Source organism: Cornus florida, unplaced genomic scaffold (genome assembly GCF_030987335.1).
Source record: "Cornus florida cultivar Cherokee Brave unplaced genomic scaffold, ASM3098733v1 CherokeeBrave_3.0.0_Hap2_Chr06, whole genome shotgun sequence".
NCBI lineage: Eukaryota > Viridiplantae > Streptophyta > Magnoliopsida > Cornales > Cornaceae > Cornus > Cornus florida.
This window is the reverse complement of record NW_026775576.1, coordinates 89343818-89366903: the sequence shown is the minus strand read 5'-3', so window position 1 is coordinate 89366903 and position 23086 is coordinate 89343818. Positions and strand designations below refer to the sequence as shown.

The window sequence follows — 23086 nt, the reverse complement described above, 5'->3', positions numbered from 1 at the left end:
ATTCTTTTGAGGTGGTATTTTGTTTACACTGCTAGCCCAATATGGAGTAAGCAGCGCCAGAGAATTCCCTTCTCTTCAGAGATCTCCTTTCTTTTCTTTTTTCCACTTGGCACCTTCAGATCACTAAGGCCGACTTTCGACCCCGCTGGACGGCTGGGTCTTGCAGTCAAGCTCCCTTTTGCCTTTGCACTCGAGGGCCAATCTCCGTCCAACCCGAGGAAACCTTTGCACGCCTCTGTTACCTTTTGGGAGGCCTACTCCCTATAAAAACTGTTACCTGAGATTGTACCTTGCTCCAAACCCCACCCCCAAATCTACAATCAACAATTTTAACCATGTAGTCCATGACTGCCGGTGCCAAGATGAGCTTTCCTCCTATTGGACCATTGGCCAACCATGTAAGCAAGGCAATTGCAGCAACAGATAATACATTGAGGGGACCAAATTGGTAGATTTTGAACATAAATATCACATATTTCATAGATAGAATCCATATATAGCCACCAAGAATAAAATATAAAAAAAAAAAAAAAAAAAAGAAATAACATAAAGGAGTCCAATAATACAAATATCAAAGATTGACATGATATGAATCATAGTACTGAGTATCAAACTCGTTTAAACTAATAGTGGTTTGATGGAAATATCTTGAATTTTGACTAAATATCATAATAACAAAATAAATAAATATATTGGTTTTTGATGCTTTGATATTTGGGAGGTGAGGTTGGAGAACACAGAGAAGGAACTATGAATCTCTGAATAGAAGGAAGGGTATTTAGGAGATTAAAATTAAAGGGTCACTCATTAGTAAATATTTTTCCAAGTTTGATCACTATTTACCTTTTATTGAGTTCAAAGTAACTGTAAAGCACAAAAAAAATAAAATAAAATAAAATAAAATAAAATAAAATTTTGGTCACTAACATCTAAACTACCCTTTTTCTAATCCATAATTAGAGAGGAGAAGTTGGAGTAAAAAAGGGTAGATGTAAATACCCTTTTCTTCAGAGATCTCCTTTCTTTTCTTCTCCTCCAAACCCCACCCCCTTCTTCGCTAGGGACAGACACTTTGATATATATATAATGCAATTGTCATGCATAAATACATGTATAACACCAAATATAACACCAAATAAGACTATTTTTATGTTGAAAGTACAAAATCACAGCAAAAATACTCTAAAGTTAGCATTATTCTTCCGAACAATCAAACGGGCTATCCATCAGACTTGTACTACAAAAAACACCATTGTACTACAAAAAACACCATTATATATATATATATATATATATATATATATATATAGCACCATATATTTAAAAAAGCACCATCTAAGTCAAAATTTTCACCTAATTGAGCATGTCTAAGCATATTTTTTCAGTCGCAGGATCACTATAACCAACTCCATTGAATTCGCCACCCTAAAACTCAACAATTATACCCAACTTATTCGACACTAGACTTTGATTCTCGTAAAAAGAAAGAACAAAGAAAGAAAATGTCATATAGTTCGGAATCTGGGAAACACTATCAGATAATAAAGGAAAAGACACCAACGTTTTAATAATTTACAAATAGAATGGAAGTATGGAACATCATATAGAACTGTTCATTCCCAACAGAGTGAACAATGTATTGCCTTCAAAATTTAATCTACAATCGGGTAAGAGTGCAAGATATTTAAGATTATTGTATTCTCTCAGTTTTATTAGGAGTGAATAAACAAATTGCTAATAGGTACAAGGTACAACAGATTCTATTGTGTCCAAAAATAGAGAATATGCGAGGAGAAAATTATGAATTTTATATTAAATAATTCCGTGGAGCTTCGTATACACTGTACAGAGCTCCACTACAGTTAATAAAGTTACACATCCTAACTGACCTAAGCCAATACAAGCTCCCCTTCCTCTTCTTGTTGTTGCTCGGGCAACCGTCCTTCCTCACGGGGAAGAAGAATACGTTTTATTTCTTCCGCACCAAGCGTTTCATACTCTAGAAGTGCATTGGCCAGCGCATGTAATGCCTTCTCATGCTGAAAAGCAAAAAAATACCAAATGTTGTCAGTTAAAGCGCATAATTTGAGCGGGGAAAAGAATGAAACTTTAATATGATACAACTATCCATATTGCGACAATCAAGCACCTCCATCTTCAACCTTGTCCCACTCTTTCTTTTTGGTCGTTTCAATAATTCATAAGACTAACCCCATTTGAAGTTCAGGATTTAGGACCTGAAACAGCCCTCAAGAACTCTAAAACACAGTTCTCTAAAAACAGACCCCCCCTTTTTTTTTTCTTTTATATATATACTGAATTTAATAAAATAAAAATAAAAATAAAAAAAACATTTTCATACATTGTCAACTCAACAATTTTTTGTTTTGCTGATTTTTAGTTTCCAGAAAAAAGAACCAAACAAGCCCTAAATTGCTACTAATCATGGACCCATTGCTACTAATTTTTTTCAGGGAAAATTATATGTAAAGTGATATTAGGATTGCATCTATGGTTTGGATGCCTAGAATATCTCAGTAACCTCCTTCAAGACTTGAAACATCCCTTAAAAAAAAAAATTACCATCCTTTAAATCTATTCAAGGATGTTCTACATTTCTCCTTCCATCAAAACAACTATCATAAGAGATCATAGACGAACCTTTTTTAACAGGGTTCTTACACGATCATATGCTTCTCTTAGGAGTTTAACCACCTGCACAACCCATATAACAAATCAATAACCATAACGGACATGCATAATAAGAACAATGCTAGTCCAAAAACATACTTCAGCATCAATGCGTGATTGCATCTCGGAACCAGGCCGCTCTTTGATATGAACTGGTCCAATTGTGTCACTCATTCCACAAGTCGATACCTGGGGTAGAAAAGGACAAAATGACATCACAAGATTGCAATTAAGGAAGCTACTCCTCAAATGAACATAAAGGTTGAACATGGATTAAACTTTAGGACTTTGGGCAATGGAAATTTCCATGAGGTTTTGAAAATTTCTTAAATTTCATATTACCCACTGGCAATTCTAATGCTAGATTAATATTTAATGCATAATGAGGTCAAGTTTAGATAAATATTATATTCGCAGCAACTGGAAACTCGAATTTTACCCCCACCCCAGGTTGTGTTTGTGTTAGAGGAAAAAAAAAAACGGAGGGGTGATAAGTACTCCTTTTTCCAAAAGAACAAAAAGTATTGGCATGCATTTTGTAAACTTGAGGAATACCATATATTGGGCAAGTTCTGTAGCTGTGTGAAGATCACTACTTGCTCCAGTAGTGACATGGTCCTCACCAAAGATGAGCTCTTCTGCAACTCTTCCTCCCATACAAACATCAAGACGTGCTAACAACTGCTTCTTGCTAATTGATGTCTCATCACTTGAAGGGAGCTGCGTAACCATTCCCAAAGCAGATCCACGTGGCAGAATTGTTGCCTTGTGAATTGGGTGAGCACCATCAGTGTTGAAGGCAACAATTGCATGGCCACTCTCATGATATGCAGTGAGCTGAAAAGATGCAGCTATGTCAGTTACAGTAACAACTCTGTGCAGGAATCTCAATGCAGGAAAGCTGTCAATGCAGTGCCCTAGTTTGCATGCAGCAGATGAACAGGGAAAAATTAAATTCACCATGTCAAAAATCAAAACGTCACATGAAAATCCAACAATCCTATCTAAGAAAATTAATGTACTGGCACCATCACTTGGCCTAACCATCCACCCAGGTTCTTATTATCATCTGGACAGTATAATTTTCACCTACTAAATCCTGAGAACCATGTCGTTCAAGTGGAAGGTATAATCTTTTCACCACTGGTAGGCCAACTTTTGCTCTACCAATTGGTATATGCAAGAGCGAAGAGGAACCTCTAGATATACATGCTCGGAACCAGTCTGGTGATTAAGTTCTAAATATCCCATAGATGAACCACCAATATAAGATTTATGCCACATGATGGTCCAGTTCTTCCACCCATTCCACTCTCTCGACACACAGCCAAACAAAACTTATAATAGATAAAAGGAAAGTGCAAACTAGGATTAATATGAGATTATATCATCAACCAGAGCTGGTCATATACTCCTCTCTTACTCTAGATTTCCACAGAAATGATAAATCGTAAGCGCGCACCTTCTTTGACTCTTCTGATACGAACATTGTTTTCCGCTCAGTACCCATGATTATCCTGTCTTTTGCAAACTCCAGTTGTGTCGCAGTTAACTTCTCAGCACCTTCAACAGCAGCCTTAATGGCGGCAATGTTTACCAAGTTCGCCAAATCTGTAGGATAATGTAGTTGTGAAGGAAAGAAGAAGATGAACTGGTTCCTACCTCATATAACTCCATTAGAGAAATGAATTCATTTACAAGGCAATAAAATTAGTTTGAAGAGAAGGGAAGAATTCTTATATGCTCATTAAAAGGAAGAGGAAAGGTGGGGATGCTTTTAATATTATTTTTTTAAAAAAAAAAAATTGAAGGAGAAGCAAAAATATACCAGCCCCATTGAATCCTGGTGTACCACGAGCAATTGCTTTCACATCTATATCATCCGCCAATGGTTTATCCTGTAAATAGAGCTCCAATATCTCCTGACGACCCCGCACATCTGGATTAGGAACAACAATCTAGAAACAGATTTTTGTCAACGTTACTTCCAGAGAAAGACAAATTGTAGTTTAAACATTAGATTTATGACAAATATATCCCCAGAAAACTCCAAGCAAAGCCTTCACTGTGATGAGGAATTGAAATCACATATAAAAAAGGGCATTGACTCTCCAATGAAACTCGACTTAGTTCATAGGTTAAGAGTACAAAACTAGAAGATCAAAAGGCACAATCAAGGAATCGCAACCAGAGAAATCACTCAAGTCAGATTATAAAGGCTTCTTATAGCTAAAAGACTGCTCTCCCAAAAAGTGGAGCAGCCAGAATAGAAAATGCTCAAGACAAATCACAATCAAGAGAATCACCACAATGGATGAGCCTTGAAAGATGTTGAACCAAAATAAGCATTTAATGGTCCAGATAGGAAGTCAACTAACTATAATGAAGACCTGAAAGGCTATAAACTTCAAAATTTTGTTATTATGACAAATTCCATCCAGATCATTATATGATTTAGGGGCTATGATGACCGTGAGACATTCAGCCAGAAGGGTACTTGAAAATTATGAATTGATTACAGAGGAAAAGGAAAAGAAAAAGAAATAAATCTTCAGAGGTATCAAATTCAGTTTGCACAAAAACTTCTCAAAATAAAAACATAAGCTCTAAAGAAATGTCAAAACACCACAAGGTGGTCTATATAGATCATCTAAGAACTTACATGTCTGTCAAATCTACCAGGCCTTGTTAAAGCTGGATCAAGTATATCAGGTAAGTTTGTTGCAGCCATTAAAATTATGCCCTATAAGAAAATCACCTTAACATTAAAAAAAAAAAAAAAAAAAAAAAAAAATGTAAAAAAGAAATTAATTAACTAAGAGTGCAAGATCGCATGCATGTACCTCATTCTGTTCAAACCCATCCATTTCAACAAGTAATTGATGCAACGTTTTCTTTGTATGCCCTTCCCATTGCTTCCTCGTGGATCCAACGGCATCAATTTCATCGATGAAAATTATGCAAGGAGCCTATAAAAGGCAGTAAAAAGGAAGCAGATATATCAGAAAATAATACCAAGTATACATAAGGAAGACTTTTAAGACATACAAATATGATAAAACTCGAAAGATTTGGTAGATGTACTAAGACGCATATTGGTGTACAAAAGCCAGATTGACTAGCAGAAGTATATGCATTGTTATGTTAACTGTTTAAGTGGTCATTTAAATTCCTTACCTGTAAATAAGTTTATTAAATGTTAGGTCATTAAAGGAAAAGAAGGAATCACTCTGTTTCAGTGCGGCCAAAGGTATCTTCTGAATTGGTCATTATAGAAAGGGGAACCTTCAACCGCATAATTATCTATCAGCATTTGATAGTTAAAAACAATTGGCAGATCTCACTTTGACTTTTACTAAGTATTTTAAAGTATATGAAAGCTCTAAAAGCCTAAATCCAAAGTCTTATATGGATTGGTTGAGATCCTGTGAAGCCCGTGTGGAAGGTTTCTAAACACATAAATATGTTCATTTCTCCCAAGTGCAAGAACTAGGAAATTCTAAGTGCATTCTCTTTTTCTGTCCTATTTTTTTCAGCAATTTAATACCAAGTTTGCATTCTAAGTTCAAACATTTTTATTCCATCCCCTAAAGACACACTACAGAATTAAAGCCTCTGAGGGCAAGGCAGATGCTTGCTAAGGATAAAACCCAACACTATTATATAGGAAAGCAACAATTTTGTGCAACCATCTCCAGTTTCATTCAGCTTGTTTTTCCGTAATACTCCAGCTTCAAAGAATGAACTTGTTGAAACTTGAAAGCACAAATGAAAACCTGGAAAAACTTTGACACACAACAATTCACAAAAAACGATGGAGCAGAAACTTTAATCATATAAATGAGATCACCTAAATACAGACTTTACATGGACCAATATTCACTTCCAATTTTTATGGCAATCAAATATAGTCACGTAATAGGTTGAGTGAAGAACCCAGTCCAAAAGGCATCAAACAATAATAGTGCAAGACCCACCCAAAAGGCATCAAATAATATTAGTGCGAGACCTTTTGCACTCAACTCTCTCTCCCTCCCATGTATGCATGTCTGTGCTTGGATCTAATTTTTCAAAGTCTTCTTGTTTTAGAGATGTTTTTATTTTTCTTTCTTATTTATTTATTAGTTTTCAATTTCAACTCTCTTTCAAGAAGAAACTCTGACAATGCAAAATCCGGATGTACATAAAGAGCTAAGACAATCACATGATATAGTTAATTATTTTCTCCAAGCAAGTGACATTTTACGTGTTACATATATGCTATACGCAATTATCACAAAAAGTTACTACAAGTCATACAAAAATTTGTATGTCAGCACAAATGCCAGAGAAATAAATTTCATATTTTGATAGAATCCATCCAACAAAATCTGCAAGACAACAAACCTTCTTTTTAGCTGCTTGAAATAAGGATCTTACACGTCGAGCACCAACCCCAACAAACCTAGTACATGAAATGCAACATGATAAGTATTCTCTATAAGGGTAGCCAGCATTAGAAATCCAAAAGCAATGTTTTACTATTTTTGTTTTGAGACCCCAACTGTTTAGTCTGATCCGAAGAATGTCCCAACCCTACACCAATACCAGATTGCCTAAGCAAATGCACATGAATGCAGATGTATTTGTACGAAGGTTAATGCCTACTTAAGGTGAAGACAACGCTTAGTGGCCCCCAACCTTCCCAACCAATACTTTGTGAAAGAAGGTGGGCCTTTTTTTAATAAATAACTAACAAACCAAAAGACTAAAAGCCATTAAATATTATAGGTTTTAAAAATACAAAATTCATGAAAATTTAAGATAATACTGGTAGAGGAATGTTGGCAGTAATATCCAAGGAACAAAATCTCATTGATATAGACTAAAAACCAAGCGATATCTTCGGTATCATTAGAACACAAGATACATATTCCAAACACATCATCTTAGAGATTTCTTGTATTACCAACAATACCTTAAGGATATAATATATCTTGTTAATGTTTCATGTCATTTTCATATTTTTTCCCGTTCTACACCACTAAGCTACAAAATAAAAAGTAGTATCTCCCGCATAAAATATGCTTTATTAAGTATGAAGTGTGTGTGTGTATATATATATATATATAATACATACAAATTATAAGGTAATTTAATGCACCTTGAGTTATATCTGGATTACATTATGTCTCATAATTCTCATTATTTGTAAAACGCAAAATTTTTAATTTCTGTCAAGTTTAATTGTGTAACAAAAATAAAACAGATAAGAGTCACAACTAAGAAATTTGGAATGGACAAAAAATTAGAAATTTAATTTGTAAATTATAATCCATTTGAATGGTTGAACAAGATTATTATTACACTGATTAGCTTGCAAAAATAATACATGACACACTTATTACATCCCATAGATTCATAATCAATAACAATTATCTTTTCACACTGGTTTAATACAAACTTACTTATTTCTAACACTTTAATGTTTCAAAACGTTCCATTGAAGATTTTCATGATTAGTTACTAATTTCCATCATTTTTGTACAAAAATTTCAATCTTCCATATCTTTTACTCATTTCCTCTATATATATGGATTTTGGAACTTCAATATGACGATTGATGGTCAGTATTTTACTCTCACATACCAAATGCATCCGTTCAAATCTGTCAAAAAGCTTGAACACCATCTCCATTCCATTTCCAGATACTCAAATTTCATATTATTGGATGCAAGAATCACCCTTTTCAAACAATACACCATTTTCAAATTAACAGAAGGTAACAATTTTATAGTGCCCAAATTTTTTTAATTTTTTTTTAAAAGTTAAAGTACCCAAAACTTATAATGTGTCTTCCAAACTAATTGATTTTCAACAAGCAGTCTGATTAATTAAGTAGGATGAGTTCATTAAACTTCTCCATCACAAATGATGCAAAATATATTTCCTTGAAATTTCGATATCAATCCAGTTTGGGTGGCTTATTATCAACAGCACACAACAGATCAAGGGGTTCTGATCTTTCAAATATTCTCTGAGCACCTTTATTCCAACAGCCAGGTGAACATTAACACGGATTTTGTACAAGTATAATCGAATTGACTGAAGATGATGAGTATAATGCCAAAAGATGGAATATTTTAAATTAAAAAAATAAAAATAAAAAATCACTTCGAACATAATCCAGTCAAGAATTGACAATTGCTAGCTATTTAAGTGAGTAACTATCATCTTCTTTCACTAATGCTCCCCAAGGGGATAATAAAAAATACGGTACTTCATGGATTCTCATTATATATTAGCAAGGGAGGATTGCATTGGTTTACATTTTTATCCCACATGCCATCAAGCACTAATCACAAGTTTGTCAATTTGTTAACTAGCAATATAGATGACTTACATTTCCTCAAATTCAGAACCAGCCCTATAGAAGAAAGGTACCCCAGCTTCGCCAGCAATCGCCTTCATAGTTCCAGATGCATTGACCATAATCAGCACAAATATAAACGTAGCTGAACTTAAACTAAAAGGCACAGAAATTTGGAAAGAGACTGTTTTCTTAACATCAGAATAACCACTGTAAAAACTGAAAATTTCAGATGAGTATATACACAAGAAAATTTACTATTGATGATTGATAGGATTCTTGGGCTTACAGTTACTAACCTAGAAAGACCAATAGCTAGCTCAAGTGACATATGAATGGGATGAGCCTATCTATGAAAAGAAAAAGGAAGAAGAAGAAGAACACCTTCATGCATGATTATCTCAGTATATATACACATATATAATATACAATCCTTCTTGCCCAGTAACTACTAGTATGATTCTGTGTCTCTGTGTTGAGAAAATTTTCAACAAAAATATGACTCAGAAAATTATGGCCAAATCAATGAAGGACCACTTTTTATATTAAGTAATACCATGCTCGCTATCCTAGGGCTGTAAACATTTAGGGTGGGTTTAAATGAACTTTATGTTAATTGTGAAATCACAAGGAATGAAAACCCCTTTTTAATTTTATATTTGGACGAATAGTTTGAGTATTAATAGATGGTGGGAGTGGATGACAATGGTGGCATATCCGATGATGATGTTTATAATTCTGCCCCATGAGTGGATGTACCTGAATTCAGTCAGTTTCACAATTACTTAATTTAATGATTTAAAATAACACCTACTTTGAAAGAATTTTATTGGTGTCTTTGTGCCCTCAAAATCCTTCTTCCACTCCTCAAGAGGATATAAGAATTCCCATCTCATAAATTCATATACCAACGGCTACAGATATTAGTCCATGACACATGTCAAGAATCATTGTAAGAATGTGCAACATTCTACCTTAGCAAGCAGAGTTTTTCCGGTTCCAGGTGCTCCAGTCAAAAGAATTCCCTGCAAATTCATGTATTAAAAACCAAAAAATTAAAAACACAATGAACAACCTAAGAACAATTATTTTAGTAAATAAAGTAGAAAGACTGTCTTCAGTGTTCCACCAGTGATATACCAAAACAGAGCCAGGACAAATATAATCATTAAAGAAAGGGAAACCAAATACTACCCATATATTAAAATCTGAGAAGGCAATTAAATTATGCATGCATCTTAATTATAGCATACATGATGTACAACATGAAAAATATAATGCCAGAGCCTGACCATTGAATTGTGAACTGCTAGAAGTGTACACTTGATATTAATTAGTTCATATGCGCAGAGAACCTATATATTACACTATGTATACATGGAGAACTGCCTAGCACGCCAACTAGAAAAACTGACCAAACACCAAGAGAACCAAAGGAAATAGACAGTATTTTGAACAGAGTAAATGCATAAAAGGAGAGCATTTGGTGCATATAAATGTGTTTAACAAAACAAATAAACAAACCTTGGGCAACTTTCCCCCAAGTCGAGTAAACTTTGTTGGATTTTTGAGATACTCCACCACCTCCTCTAGCTCTTGTTTAGCATCATCACAACCTTTGACATCCTTAAATGTTTTCACATTCTGCAGCAAAACCAATTAGTCAGGATCAACGGCACAAATTATTATTTACTAGTCCAGTACATTTCAAAGCAAAACCAAATAACATCTTTCCTGGGTATAAATAGAACAAATGGATGTACCAACAGTCAAAAAGAAACTTCAATATTTGCACCATCAACTAAAAAAAACTCCCAAAGTTGTATTTACCGCCAAAATCAAACAATATAAGAGTGAACAAAGTATAGCCTTCATAATCAAACTTATCTTTATACCACACCTTTTTCTAAGGCAACAATAAGTGTAAGTATGGTAAAGAACAAGTGCATGGCATTAACTCGAGAAAAAAGTAAAAGGTTGAAAAAAAAAAGTGTTCCCAAAGCAGTGTCTGAAATGTCTACATAATCACTAGTTCAAAGATAAGAATGTACACATATAAACACACACTAGAGAACTGCTAAATTCAAACAGGTATCAACCAACACTACAGATTTAAAATCCCTGTGAAATTTCATACTATTAAATCCAATAACAGGGTGCACCAAGAATACCATCAAGTTGAATATCAAAGCTTTGGGTTTTGTTTCTGGAACAATCTGACTTAGACGAAATCCAAAAGATTATTGAAACTTCCAAGGAAATTAATCACTAAATCAATTCTTGTCACCATCAATCAAAAACTTAAATCAATCTTTATACATCAATATTCAATAGCATGTCATTAAATTTCATTATAAAAATCTGGATTCTAGTAATCGCAATCAGAAAGTGCATCTACTTAAAAATGCATATACAGCTGAAAATATTATATATATTATCTTGCATGTCTAATAGCCCTACAGATGTCATGTTCATTATGATATGAAGACAGAAACAACCACTGCATTTTAATAGGAACATGGCATGTTGGACAGCATCTTCCTAATGCATAGACTTTGTGACATTTTGAGTGCAGTGAAGAGAATAATAGCTATTATACACATTCCCTACTAAGAAGAATTCATCAGCACAATTTTGAAGTAAATGAAGGTTGAATTTCTCAAGTATCTGAGCAAGCATCCAAAACTTGTGAAGAGAAGCTCGAGAATAAGCATTGGTCACAACTCACAAGTGAATAGGGGTGTTAAGTCCACTGTCCTCCTGAGGCTCCATCATGCCAGTTGTAGATAAGAACTATCCTACATATCATTTAATGTTTATCAACTCAAAACTCACTACGGAAATATCTCCACTTTGAAACATCTTGCAAAATGAAGCAATGATTCAGGGTTTTAAAATTTACAAATGGAATCCTAATAGTCAAGGTGAATCCTTCTAAGATTTATAATCTGGATCAAAGTCTATCATACTCAAATCAGAGTGAAGCATATTTTTGTTCACTAACTTAGGGTGACAGCACAGTTAACAGGGCTTCAATTTCTGGTGTTGCTGATTTATAATTTTTAGTTCATAAGACTAATTCTTGCACGTTCCAGCCATCTTGTTAAATGCATTTTAAAACCAATTCCATCAAGGACAAATTATGCTTGAACAATTTCAAGCAAATTTATTTCCAAGTATTAACATGCAACAACTCTATGAAATTTAACCAATTCCTGCTTAATCAGATTATCCAACATATAATTCTTGATGATTAAGGAGATGCAGATAAAATTCTTACAGTTAAGAAAATGATGGCCAAAAGAAATTTTATGACGCATGACCACAGGAAGGACCCTTGGAGGTGCCTTTGGCTCAAAAGGCCCCTTTAAAGTGGCATTATTTGTTCAATCAACAGTTTGAGTTGGTTTTGGTTATTATGATTGTAAATTTTAGGCATAGAAAATGCTGGTTGTTGATATTACACGTGCAAACAGGATGAAGGGGCGGTTAACCATGTCCAATATGGTATCTCTGGGGAGCTGTGAAGCTCTTGTTTGCACTCTTTGGATTTAAATGGATTTTACCTGGAGCAGTGGTAGACTTTTAGGAAATAGAGGGGTAACTTTATTTGAAGAAGGGTTCTAAATGTATGGGATACGAAGGCCCTCTATATCACATCATTTGGGGGGAGAGGAAAGGAAGAATCTTTGAAGGAGCCAAGCTTCCAATTCATGGGCTGAAGAATAGTTTTTGGAGAACTTCATTGTTTTGGATTTGTGAATGATTATTTTGTAGAGTTTATGGGTGATATGATCTTCTGTATTTGACTCTTGTATAGCTTTCATAGATCCCGCATGTACATGATTTGTGCAACCATTTCTTGGCACATATAATGGATTTTATTTGTAAAATAAACAATCAATCAGTTTCGCTTTCTAGTCAAAATTTCAGCACCAACTATATTTCTTATTAATTTCAAAGGAAAACCAAACTTGAACTTAAATTAGCTGATCATCTTCGACATGAAATACAAAAGTTAGCTATTTCACATAAAATATAATGAGGAAACAATATAATAAGGACAATTCAAAACTCATTGCAGCAGTCTTTAAAGATTGCTAGTATTGCAGACACAGGAAATCATAAATTTACCTTCTCGGGCATCACTTCCTTGTTCAACTCCTTTGGAGTATAGGAAGAACTTGAGCCAACACCTGGAGTCCCAATCCCACCTAAGCTACCAATATACTTTTGAAGTGCAGCGGCACCCATTACCCTGAAAACAATATTAATATTTAAATAAACACTCAATAATAATAGCTCAAATGGTGTTCTTGAGTCAGCATGGGAGAGGGAGAGAGTTTATTACCCCCCATATTTTTCCGTATTGGAGGTTATTCCATAATGCATGGTCCTTTTTGTGTTTTGGTCTTTTAAATAATATCATTCATCAATTAAACCACACTAGTTAAAAGAAAAGCTCATACCACACCAAACCAACAGCAACAGTGAACAAGATAGTTGACAAAAGCTCTTGTGCAAAACGCGATGATCTGTTTGACACCTTAGGGTCAACCTAAAAGAGAGAACAGCATATTCTAAATTCAAAACCACATACAGGAACAAAAGATCATATGTCAATGAACCAGTCAGCCAGAAAACAGTAAAAAATGTTCAATCTTCGAAGATCACATATAAATATATTAGCATTGAATGTACATAATTCTACCAGAAAAAGCACGAGGACTATACTTCTTACCATCACCACATGCAATGGCTGCTTCTCAGATATGCCAGGGCTCAAATAGGGCTCATCCATGTTTCCCGATGCACGCTGCTTCAATTCTTGCAACTGTCCATAGATTCCAATAATTAGTTAGAAAACTACCACATCAAAACAAAATTCTTAACGCCTTAATTACAATGCAATAATTAGAATTTCAGTACAAAGATAAAGCTCCTAACACAGATGAGAAAATGCTGCAACTGATGAGTGAGACCAACAGGTCAAGGAAAAATTGTAGCAATATGCAATGATATGGAGGAAGCTACTGCGATAGTTGGCTATGTCAAAAGAAGACAAATACAGAGGTGGCCATAAGTAGTGCAACATTAATACATTTAAAAAGAGATGGGAACAGTAGCACAAAAGCATCAACACAAATTTGAGAAAAATTAAAGGTTAAATGATTTTATGTGGGGATATGACTTTTTCCCATGAAACTTCAGTAACAGATTTGTCTTTCCCTGCTCAAATATGGAATAAAATAGTGAACGGTGATGTTTTTTCCTCAATGTTATTCTTTTTTTATAATTAACGTAAAGTTTAATATAATCAAGCAAAATACTAATGAAGCAAAGGACATGGATTTCAAGTATTGAGAATGTCAAATATGGTTTATGTTAAAATAATAAAGTAGATGAGCCAATATTAGTATAGTTAGTAGTATGCCTACAGTTGGCAATCCAGAAATACGTTTATTTTCTAAACCACCATATTTGGTGATCAAACAATTTCCTTTGTTTTCCTCCACAAAATATTTCCTTTTGTGCGAGCTATAAATAAATAAATATATATATATATATATATATATATATCATTGAGTAAAACAATCTTTTGAAGAGAAAAAGGCCAAGGTTCATAGAACATGCAGATTTTAAAAACTACAACAAAAAATTATTAATAAATAAAGACAAAAACACTCTAGAAACTCAAACAAAGCACAAATCAATTGTGGAACCTCACAAAAACAAGATTCTATATGGTTATCCTTCAAGTTAAAAATGAATAGTCCTTGTTAATTCAAACAAGCAAAATATAGGTAGTAGTATGCCTACAGTTTAATATAATCAAGCAAAGTATTAATGAAGCAAAGGACATGGATTTCAAGTATTGAGAATGTCAAATATGGTTTATGTTAAAATAATAAAGTAGATGAGCTAATATTAATATAGGTAGTAGTATGCCTACAGTTTGCAATCCAGAAATACATTTATTTTCTAAACCACCATATTTGGTGATCAAACAATTTCCTTTGTTTTCCTCCACAAAATATTTCCTTTTGTGCTAGCTATAAATAAATAAATATATATATATATATATGTATATAAATATATATCATTGAGAAAAACAATCTTTTGAAGAGAAAAAAGCCAAGGTTCATAGAACATGCAGATTTTAAAAACTACAATAAAAAATAATTAATAAATAAAGACAAAAAAACTCTAGAAACTCAAACAAAGCACAAATCAATTGTGGAACCTCACAATAAACAAGCTATATGGTTATACTTCAAGTTAAAAATGGAGAGTCCTTGTTAATTCAAACTCGCATACCTTGCTCCATCCACATATATCCAGAATTGCCAAGCAGAACTGTTTACCACAGGGCATTCCTGAGGTGATAGCTAATCCTCACCCCCTGACTAAAAGGTGATGCACAACCAACTTCTGTATAAGTTATATAACCCAATACGCTCCAGTCAATGTTACATTACGTTTCGGTTAAGTGGTCTTCTATTTTTTCATAGGACAATATACTTGCAGAAGTGCCCAACATTATGTTTTGGACACATCCCCAACTTATGCATATTTCATGCCAAATCTGATAGAGGTCCTCCACTCAAATTGAAGTGTCCAAGTAACATAACCACCACCACGTCTCTCTAGCCACAAACCTCTTACATATACATTATCAATTGAGCATAGTGCAAAGTGGTCTTTTCTGCTTACTGAATATCACACGTGGCAATGTAGAGAACTTCAGAAATGGTAGAAGAGCCTATTGTAAGTGCTATTGCATCTCAGCTCACGTAATGACTGAATTATCTAAACGTAAATAACAACAACCATAGCACACAAGACCATACAAAACCACTTTCATCCAAAACCACCACATGGGATAAATGGTCCATCTAAATTAGCAGAGTCACATCATGTAGAATTATAAAAATGAACTATTTATCTCACAATACAACAACACATTACGGCACATACCACCTAATTTCTAGCATACAGGCATACAGCGTAACAGGTTGGTACATTTGTTAAAATGACACCCTAGTATGTCTTTAAATAGATCTCCCCTACAACAAAACCCCCCAAACCTTTCATACTTCAGTAATGCTTGAAATACTCAAATTTGAATTTCATAAATCCGCGGAGAGGTCGAGCAGTCCTAATGCTCACCCGTAGCCTAAAATATCAGCCCCCATTAGCACCTCTATCCCGGATATCCACTCACTTCGATCCCCCCAAAGCGGTTGAATTTATGTAATGAAGATTGATGCCTTGCTTTGTAGATACGCATCCGAACTCCTTTCAAGTCCCCCAACAATGGAATAATTGAACACAAAACTTGTATGTCAAAGGCAAAGTCTATGCAATATCCAATTTAGCAGTTTCATACCGCAAGGGGAAGCCCAAAAAAATATATATATTCTTATTCCACCTTATGGGGCAGTTAGTGGAAGAAATAGTATACACATAATAATCAACGGGCAAACTTTAATTAAAGTTCAAATTTTTAAGCATCATTTAAGGTTTCACAAGGAAATCACCCATTAGGAATGATGTATAAAATACATGAAAAACTAGAAGACAAGGAAAGACACAATTATTACCAATGCAGGAAGACTAGAAGGCTTTCCAGATTGCTCATCCGGAAGATATTCGGCAATGACATTAGTAGCCACAAGAGCTCGAATATATTCTGTGACTCCTCCACTGTCGACTACATGATCCCTTTGCTCAAAACGCCTGATGACAGATTCAGGACTGGGGAAAAAACAAATGGATTTAAAAGAAAATAAAAGATAGAGTTCAACATGTTACAGAATATAGGTACAATAATTCAATAACATGCTACTATCTTTTGCCCATCACTGCTGGCAACACCGTTCTACTACCACAACGTATGATAAAAATCTTAATCAACCCACTATAATGAATCTCAGTATCCCTTACCCTCAAAAAGAAAATGGAAAAGGAATTGTGCTGTCATATATATTAAATGTGTGTCTCCACTTTTTTTTCCTCTTAAATGTGTTTTAAAAGGTGTGAATGCGGCACAAATGACACAAGTAACCTGATGCACCATATATTGAACTTCCTTCAACGAATAACCCAAAGTTGAGCAAGCAACTGTTCAGATGTGATCCCAAACATCCACTAACTATAACAAAAAGATAAATCACACTATCACAACAAAAGCCAACACAAGATACGAAAAGCCCTAACCTTCAATTTACCTTGGCAACATCTTTGGTTTTTATTTATTTATTTATTTATTTTTGCCTTTCTTATTTATTGACTAGCCTATATCGTGCAATACTATATTTAAGCCCCCAAGTGAATTTACCACTTCATTCATGTCTCCGCGTCAATAAAAGCTAGATTTCTCATGATGCCTCCATATCAGTATAACAAGCTAGCAAAAGCAAAAACAAGCTACTGTTTAATTAGCAACTCAGAAGTACTTTCCATAATTTTTTAGCAAGATGTCAAGCGTACCACGCTATTTTTTCGAAGCAAATAAATGTACTTCTTAAATCCAAACCAAATAAAAATTAAAGGAAGAAGATTAGAATGAAGTGCCTAACCTATGCTTATTAAGTTCCGCCAACAATGCACTCTGCTTGGCCGCATCGTTGGGATTTGCATCGGCCTCTGCAATCAGTCGCTCCAAACGCTTCTCTTGCCGCCAAAACGGCCACCAACTAAACCAATCCGACAGCAAAAACTTCTCAAATCCTTTCCTCGCCATCGCCCACACTCCCATTAAGAAAACAACCACCGGTAGCCTACTCTTAAAATCTCCTTTCTCATCCTCCAATTTCGTTTCGCTTTCAACTTCAGAACCAACACTCCCTAATCCCTCAACCGTTGATACTGATACCTCCGCATCAATTTCGGAGCTCTGACCGGGAAATTCATCTCGAAATTCATTAACTTTAGGTTCTTCAAAGTCTGAAACCGAATTATTACTGGAAATTTTTGCCTCCGAACTCAAATTCACGTTATCCTGATGCAATGTACAATAAAGACCAAGACTGTGGCGGCAAAATCGAGACTTTCGATCCGTTGAATTGAATGTAGTGAGAGAAAAGGGAGAATAAAGACACCTAGAGCTCGGGCTGATAGAGAGAGAAAGTTGGAGGCGCTTCGAGGAAGTGATGTGAGAGAAACAGGGATTACAAATAAGAGAAGCTTGAAGAGCAGCCATGGCGTAACTAGGGCTTGTGAAAGACACTGTTACGTGAACTCTCTCTCTCTACTACACTTTCTCTCCCTAGAGATATGTCTGTGTATGAACCATATAATGGGGTCAGAGAGAGAGAGCAGGGAAGGAAAGGATTGGGAGAGAAGAAACCTTATCTCGATTGAAATTGGCGCTCTGGTGTGGGCTGCGTGGCCTTTATCAAAAAAAAATATTTCGTCGATAACTCGACTTATTTAATCCTGAATTATACATCGGTAGTGTCAGTGTCACGGGGACCAACGACTCACTGAGTCATTAGACCCTTGCGGGCCTTGCCTTGTTATTGGGTCCCTTTACTTCAGCCCACGGGCTTACAATCCCATCCCAACCCATTCTCCCTCAACTGATCCAACCCATTTTCCCTCAACTCACCCAACCCATAAATTCATTTTTCTTTGGGCCGGATTCAATAGAAATGATCTACAAATCGGTGTTCCGTAAAGCTCACTCACGATCACACATTCACACTTCTAATCTAAGGCACACAATTACAATTATTCTAAAAAGGTTTCACTCTAACGCTGATGCTCCTATTCCCACTGTAATTTAAATTTTGTCATTTTTGGAGGGGTTTGCAAAAAAACCGTCAATCCAAAAAATTAAATCGGATCGGACCGAATAGGACGATCTAGGCGGTTCGGTCTGGTCACGGTTTTAAAATAATGGAACCGTTAATTTTTTATTTGGTCCCGGATTAAGGTCCTACAGGACTGGACCGGACCGGCCCAGACTGAACCGTTATAATATGTATACAAATATATGTTATATTATATATATATATATATATAGCTATACCTATATATTACTCTTAACTTTAGAAGGAATTTCGGCACAACGATCAAACGGGAGCCAACATTCATCATTATCTGATTTTTTTTATTTGCTTTTGCTTCTCGTAATGTTTTGATTTTTGGGTACGTGCCAACATTCTTCCACTATCTCGTTTTTTTTCCTTTGCTCACGTCGCCTCATTTACTTCTTAGTTCTCATCGTCGCGGGATCCAATTGTTGATCAATCTCTCTCAAGCAACCTTTGAAGTTCAATCATCGCCGTCGATCTTTTACCGCTGTCATCGGTGACATCCTCTTTCTTACACTCTCACCCCTTCTCTCTTACTTCCAGTTCACATATCTCTAAGTCTCACGACGTGTTTGCGCCTCAAGCACAACCAACAACTACAACGAATCAAGTTTCTTAGTTTTCAACTACGGATTTATCATTCTTTTCAGTTTCAGTAAGATTCAACCTTATTTTAATTTCTATGATTTACTTTTTGGGTCTATTTCACCCACTTTCCCCTTTTTTTTTTCTCTTTCTATTTTAGTCTTGGATTCGGGAATGTGAATGTTTTTATTGATAATTTTGTTGTATATACAATTCAAGGAAAAACAAAAGAAGGGAAATAAAATTCAACTAGAACCGTGGAACAGAACCAAACCAAACTATTTTTTCACGGTTCAGGCTGCTATGGTTCCATGGCTCAAATGGTCTGTTTCGGTTTCAGATTTTCTGGAACCGTGGGGAGCAGTTTGGTTTCAAAAATCCTCAAAATCGGACCAAACCGAACCGTGTTCACCCCTACATTTTTGCACCCCTACTCCAAAGAACACATAAAACATAATACAGGAAAGCACGGACAAATATACACAAAAAAACATAAAAACACAACCAACAACTTAAATTTTGGTGTTTAATACGACTATTTAATAAACTAATGTAGTGGATCACAAACAACTGGAAGCATTTTTACCTGCGCTCAATTCATGTCAGCGTCCATGTCACTACAAAATCCTCTGTCCTCAAGATATGAGTTCCCCAGGCAACCCATAATGTAATAGTGAAAAGTGCCCAGACATTTGGGTATCACTTTCAATAGTCGAGTTTTTGCCACTGTTTGAATATGAATACATTATCATATAAAAGATAATGTGTGTGTGTGTGTGTGTGTGTATATATATGTAAAAGATGAAAATCGAACCTTCTTGCAAGTTAAGGGTGAAGCGAGAAAGTAAACGCAATCGGTGTTCCTTTTCAAGGCTGCCGAATCAGTTCTGAACGAAGTGATGCGATGGTATTTCCTGCCGAACCAGTAAGAAATGCTGACAAGATTTCCAAATCAAATTTGGAATGTTTTAGAAAGGTTGCTCATGGACAAGTCCAAATTTCCCCTACACCCCTTCAATAATAAAAGTAGTTTATGTAGTCAAGCAAAAACTTTGACGCTGTTTTGGGAAAGGACATTCAGTGATCATGGGGTTAGCGGTGTAAGGCTCTGCTCGGGTCTAAATTGGCAAGACAACAAAGGGATTATAGACCTTGATCAGGGGTTATAGACCTTGATCGAGGGTCAGTGTCAGGAAAGGCAAGTTACTAATTGGTGTTCCTTTTCAAGGCGGATTCTTCGGCCGATGTTGTTATCGGGGAGAGCTTGTTGTGCACCCCCGACCATAGCCATTTTGGTGTGCTAACTATTATGAAAAAAGGATCGAATAGGAATTTTGAGAACAAAAGAAAAAATTAATGACAAGAAATTAAAATGGCACACATATAAATGAAATAAGGATTTATACGTGGTTCGGCTATGCCTACGTCCACGGGGAGAAGATAAAATAATATTTCACTATAAAAATAAAGAGATACAAGGCAAAATGGCTCACACCCAAAACCCAATTACACCCAAACTCTCTCACCCACTAACTGATACTGATAACTCACTCAATTGATGATTTTTGGATGCCATAAACCAGGTGGAGAAAAGGCTATTTATAGCCAAAAATGGGTCACCTAAATACTTGGTCATCAAGTATATACAAAGCTTCCTTTAGAAGCGTAACCATCTGACAAATGAGCTTGTTGTGCACGCATAAGTAGCTTGTTAATTACACTCCTTGGCAGCCAAGCATTTCTGATGTAAGAGATGATGCGATACTTTGCTGAGTTAGCATTTTATTTGAGCCACATGTTCAACAAATTTCCACCTTGGCGAAAATTCTGAATGAGCCACTGTATCTCTGCCAAACGACCTGTCTTATCCACTAAACAAATTCATTAAGTATTTTAGTTAAGTTTAAGTCATCCTCAAACTTAACCCTCGGGCTCTCATTCTTCAACCCATGCATGTCTTGCGCAGCCACAAGCATATCTCCAGTATTTCTGTGACTCTAAATGCTTACCAAAGACACCTTCAGAAATTCCAAGTTTGACATCTCCTTCAGCAACCTTCTCCAACCGCCCACAAACCACCGGCTGGTAATGAAAAGTCATCTTCTCACCTTTGTGAAAAATAGGACGTCCTTGACTTTTCCTCGCATCTCTGTTGTGACCAACTACTTGCCTCCCATGCATCTTAATGGCACTCGAATGGACTATCTCATTGCCACCAAGATTATTGCAAGTCAATATCACACCTGTCCTCATGGGTCTGCCTCCTGTAAGGACTGCTGCAATTTCAGTTGCCATCTGAAAACGGATTTCATTCTCCCACCACGTTGTGTAGTCCCCTCACAACCCTTTTGAGAACTAGGATCGTAACTCCTCTTTCTAAATCTTCTTTTGCTAAGACCCGAACGCAGATTTCTGTTAACGGTAGAAGACACTGTAGAAGCACCACCTGTTACTATATTCCCTTGGAGAAGATACAAATTTTTCACCTTGGTGCCTTGTAGCACCACAAGAGAATCCATCACGACCATCATTGCTCCACCCTCTATTACAACCTTGTAACCTTTGGAGTCAAGCACACCTACTAAAATAAGATTCATCTTCAAATCCAGTACATGTCGAACATCTGACAATGTTCTCACCAACCCATTGTGCGTCTTGATCTTGACTATTCCAATTCCCAAAATTTTGAAAGCTTTCCTGTCCGCCGTCAAAATCGAACCACCTTTCACCTCTTTATAGGAAGAGAAAGAATCCCTACTGGGACACACATGAACGGAACAACCAAAATAAAGGATCCACCTGTCATTAAATGACATACCTGAACACAAGGTTGTCATGAGAACATAATCGTCACTTTCCGAATCACTCGTTGTAGCAGTTGACACATAAGCTGCTTCTTGAACTTTCTCTTTTCCCTTCCCATTCTTTGCCTTTAGTTTGGGATAATGCTTAATGATGTGCCCTATCTCGTGACAGTAGTAACAATCCACATTTTTGTGAGATCTAGATTTGCCCCTACTACTAGAACCCTTTGTCTCACCTTTGCTTCTTATAAATAAACCTTCGGCCTGTTCATCTCCAATATTCCCAGACACCTTTTCCCTCAACTCTTGAGAGTTCAATGAGGATTTAATATCCTTCATACTAATAGTGTCTTTTCCATAGAGCAATGTGGTAACAAAATGCTCATAGGAAGGAAGCAAAGAACACAACAAAATAAGGGCTTGATTCTCGTCATTAATTTTAATATCAATATTTTTCAAATCCATAATAACATAATTGAAATTATCAATATGCTCCTTAAGAGGCATACCTTCCTTCATTCGAAGGGTGTAGAGTCTTTATTTCAGGTAAAGTCTGTTGGTGAGAGATTTCGTCATATATAGACTCTCCAATTTCAGCCACAACTTTGTCGCCATGTCTTCATCAATAACTTCACGCAGCACCTCATCAGCTAAATTCAACATAATTGCACTACGCACCTTTTCATCGAGCTCATCCTTGTCTTCATTAGACATAGTCGTTGGCAACTTGTCCTTCCCGAACAACACCTTCTTTAGACCTTGTTGAGTCAGTAGGGCCTGCATCTTAATGCGCTAAAGACTAAAGCTAATCTTGCCATCAAATTTCTCAATCTCGT

At 35.7% G+C, this 23086-nt stretch overlaps 1 protein-coding gene across 1 annotated transcript; it reads right to left on the bottom strand.

Moving 5' to 3' along the window:
* Positions 1-1683: 1683 nt before the first annotated feature.
* Positions 1684-18428, bottom strand: LOC132312729 (ATP-dependent zinc metalloprotease FTSH 11, chloroplastic/mitochondrial). The gene is made up of 17 exons (XM_059811214.1): positions 17623-18428; positions 16645-16798; positions 13782-13874; positions 13510-13598; positions 13175-13298; positions 10565-10684; positions 10015-10065; positions 9074-9135; positions 7078-7135; positions 5535-5660; positions 5354-5434; positions 4520-4649; positions 4154-4302; positions 3247-3528; positions 2791-2880; positions 2662-2715; positions 1684-2039 (listed from the first exon to the last, which is right to left on the bottom strand). Exons 1-17 carry the CDS (start codon positions 18243-18245, stop codon positions 1890-1892), a joined length of 2436 nt encoding a protein of 811 aa, XP_059667197.1. The 5' UTR covers positions 18246-18428; the 3' UTR covers positions 1684-1889.
* Between the last annotated feature and the right edge of the window lie 4658 nt (positions 18429-23086).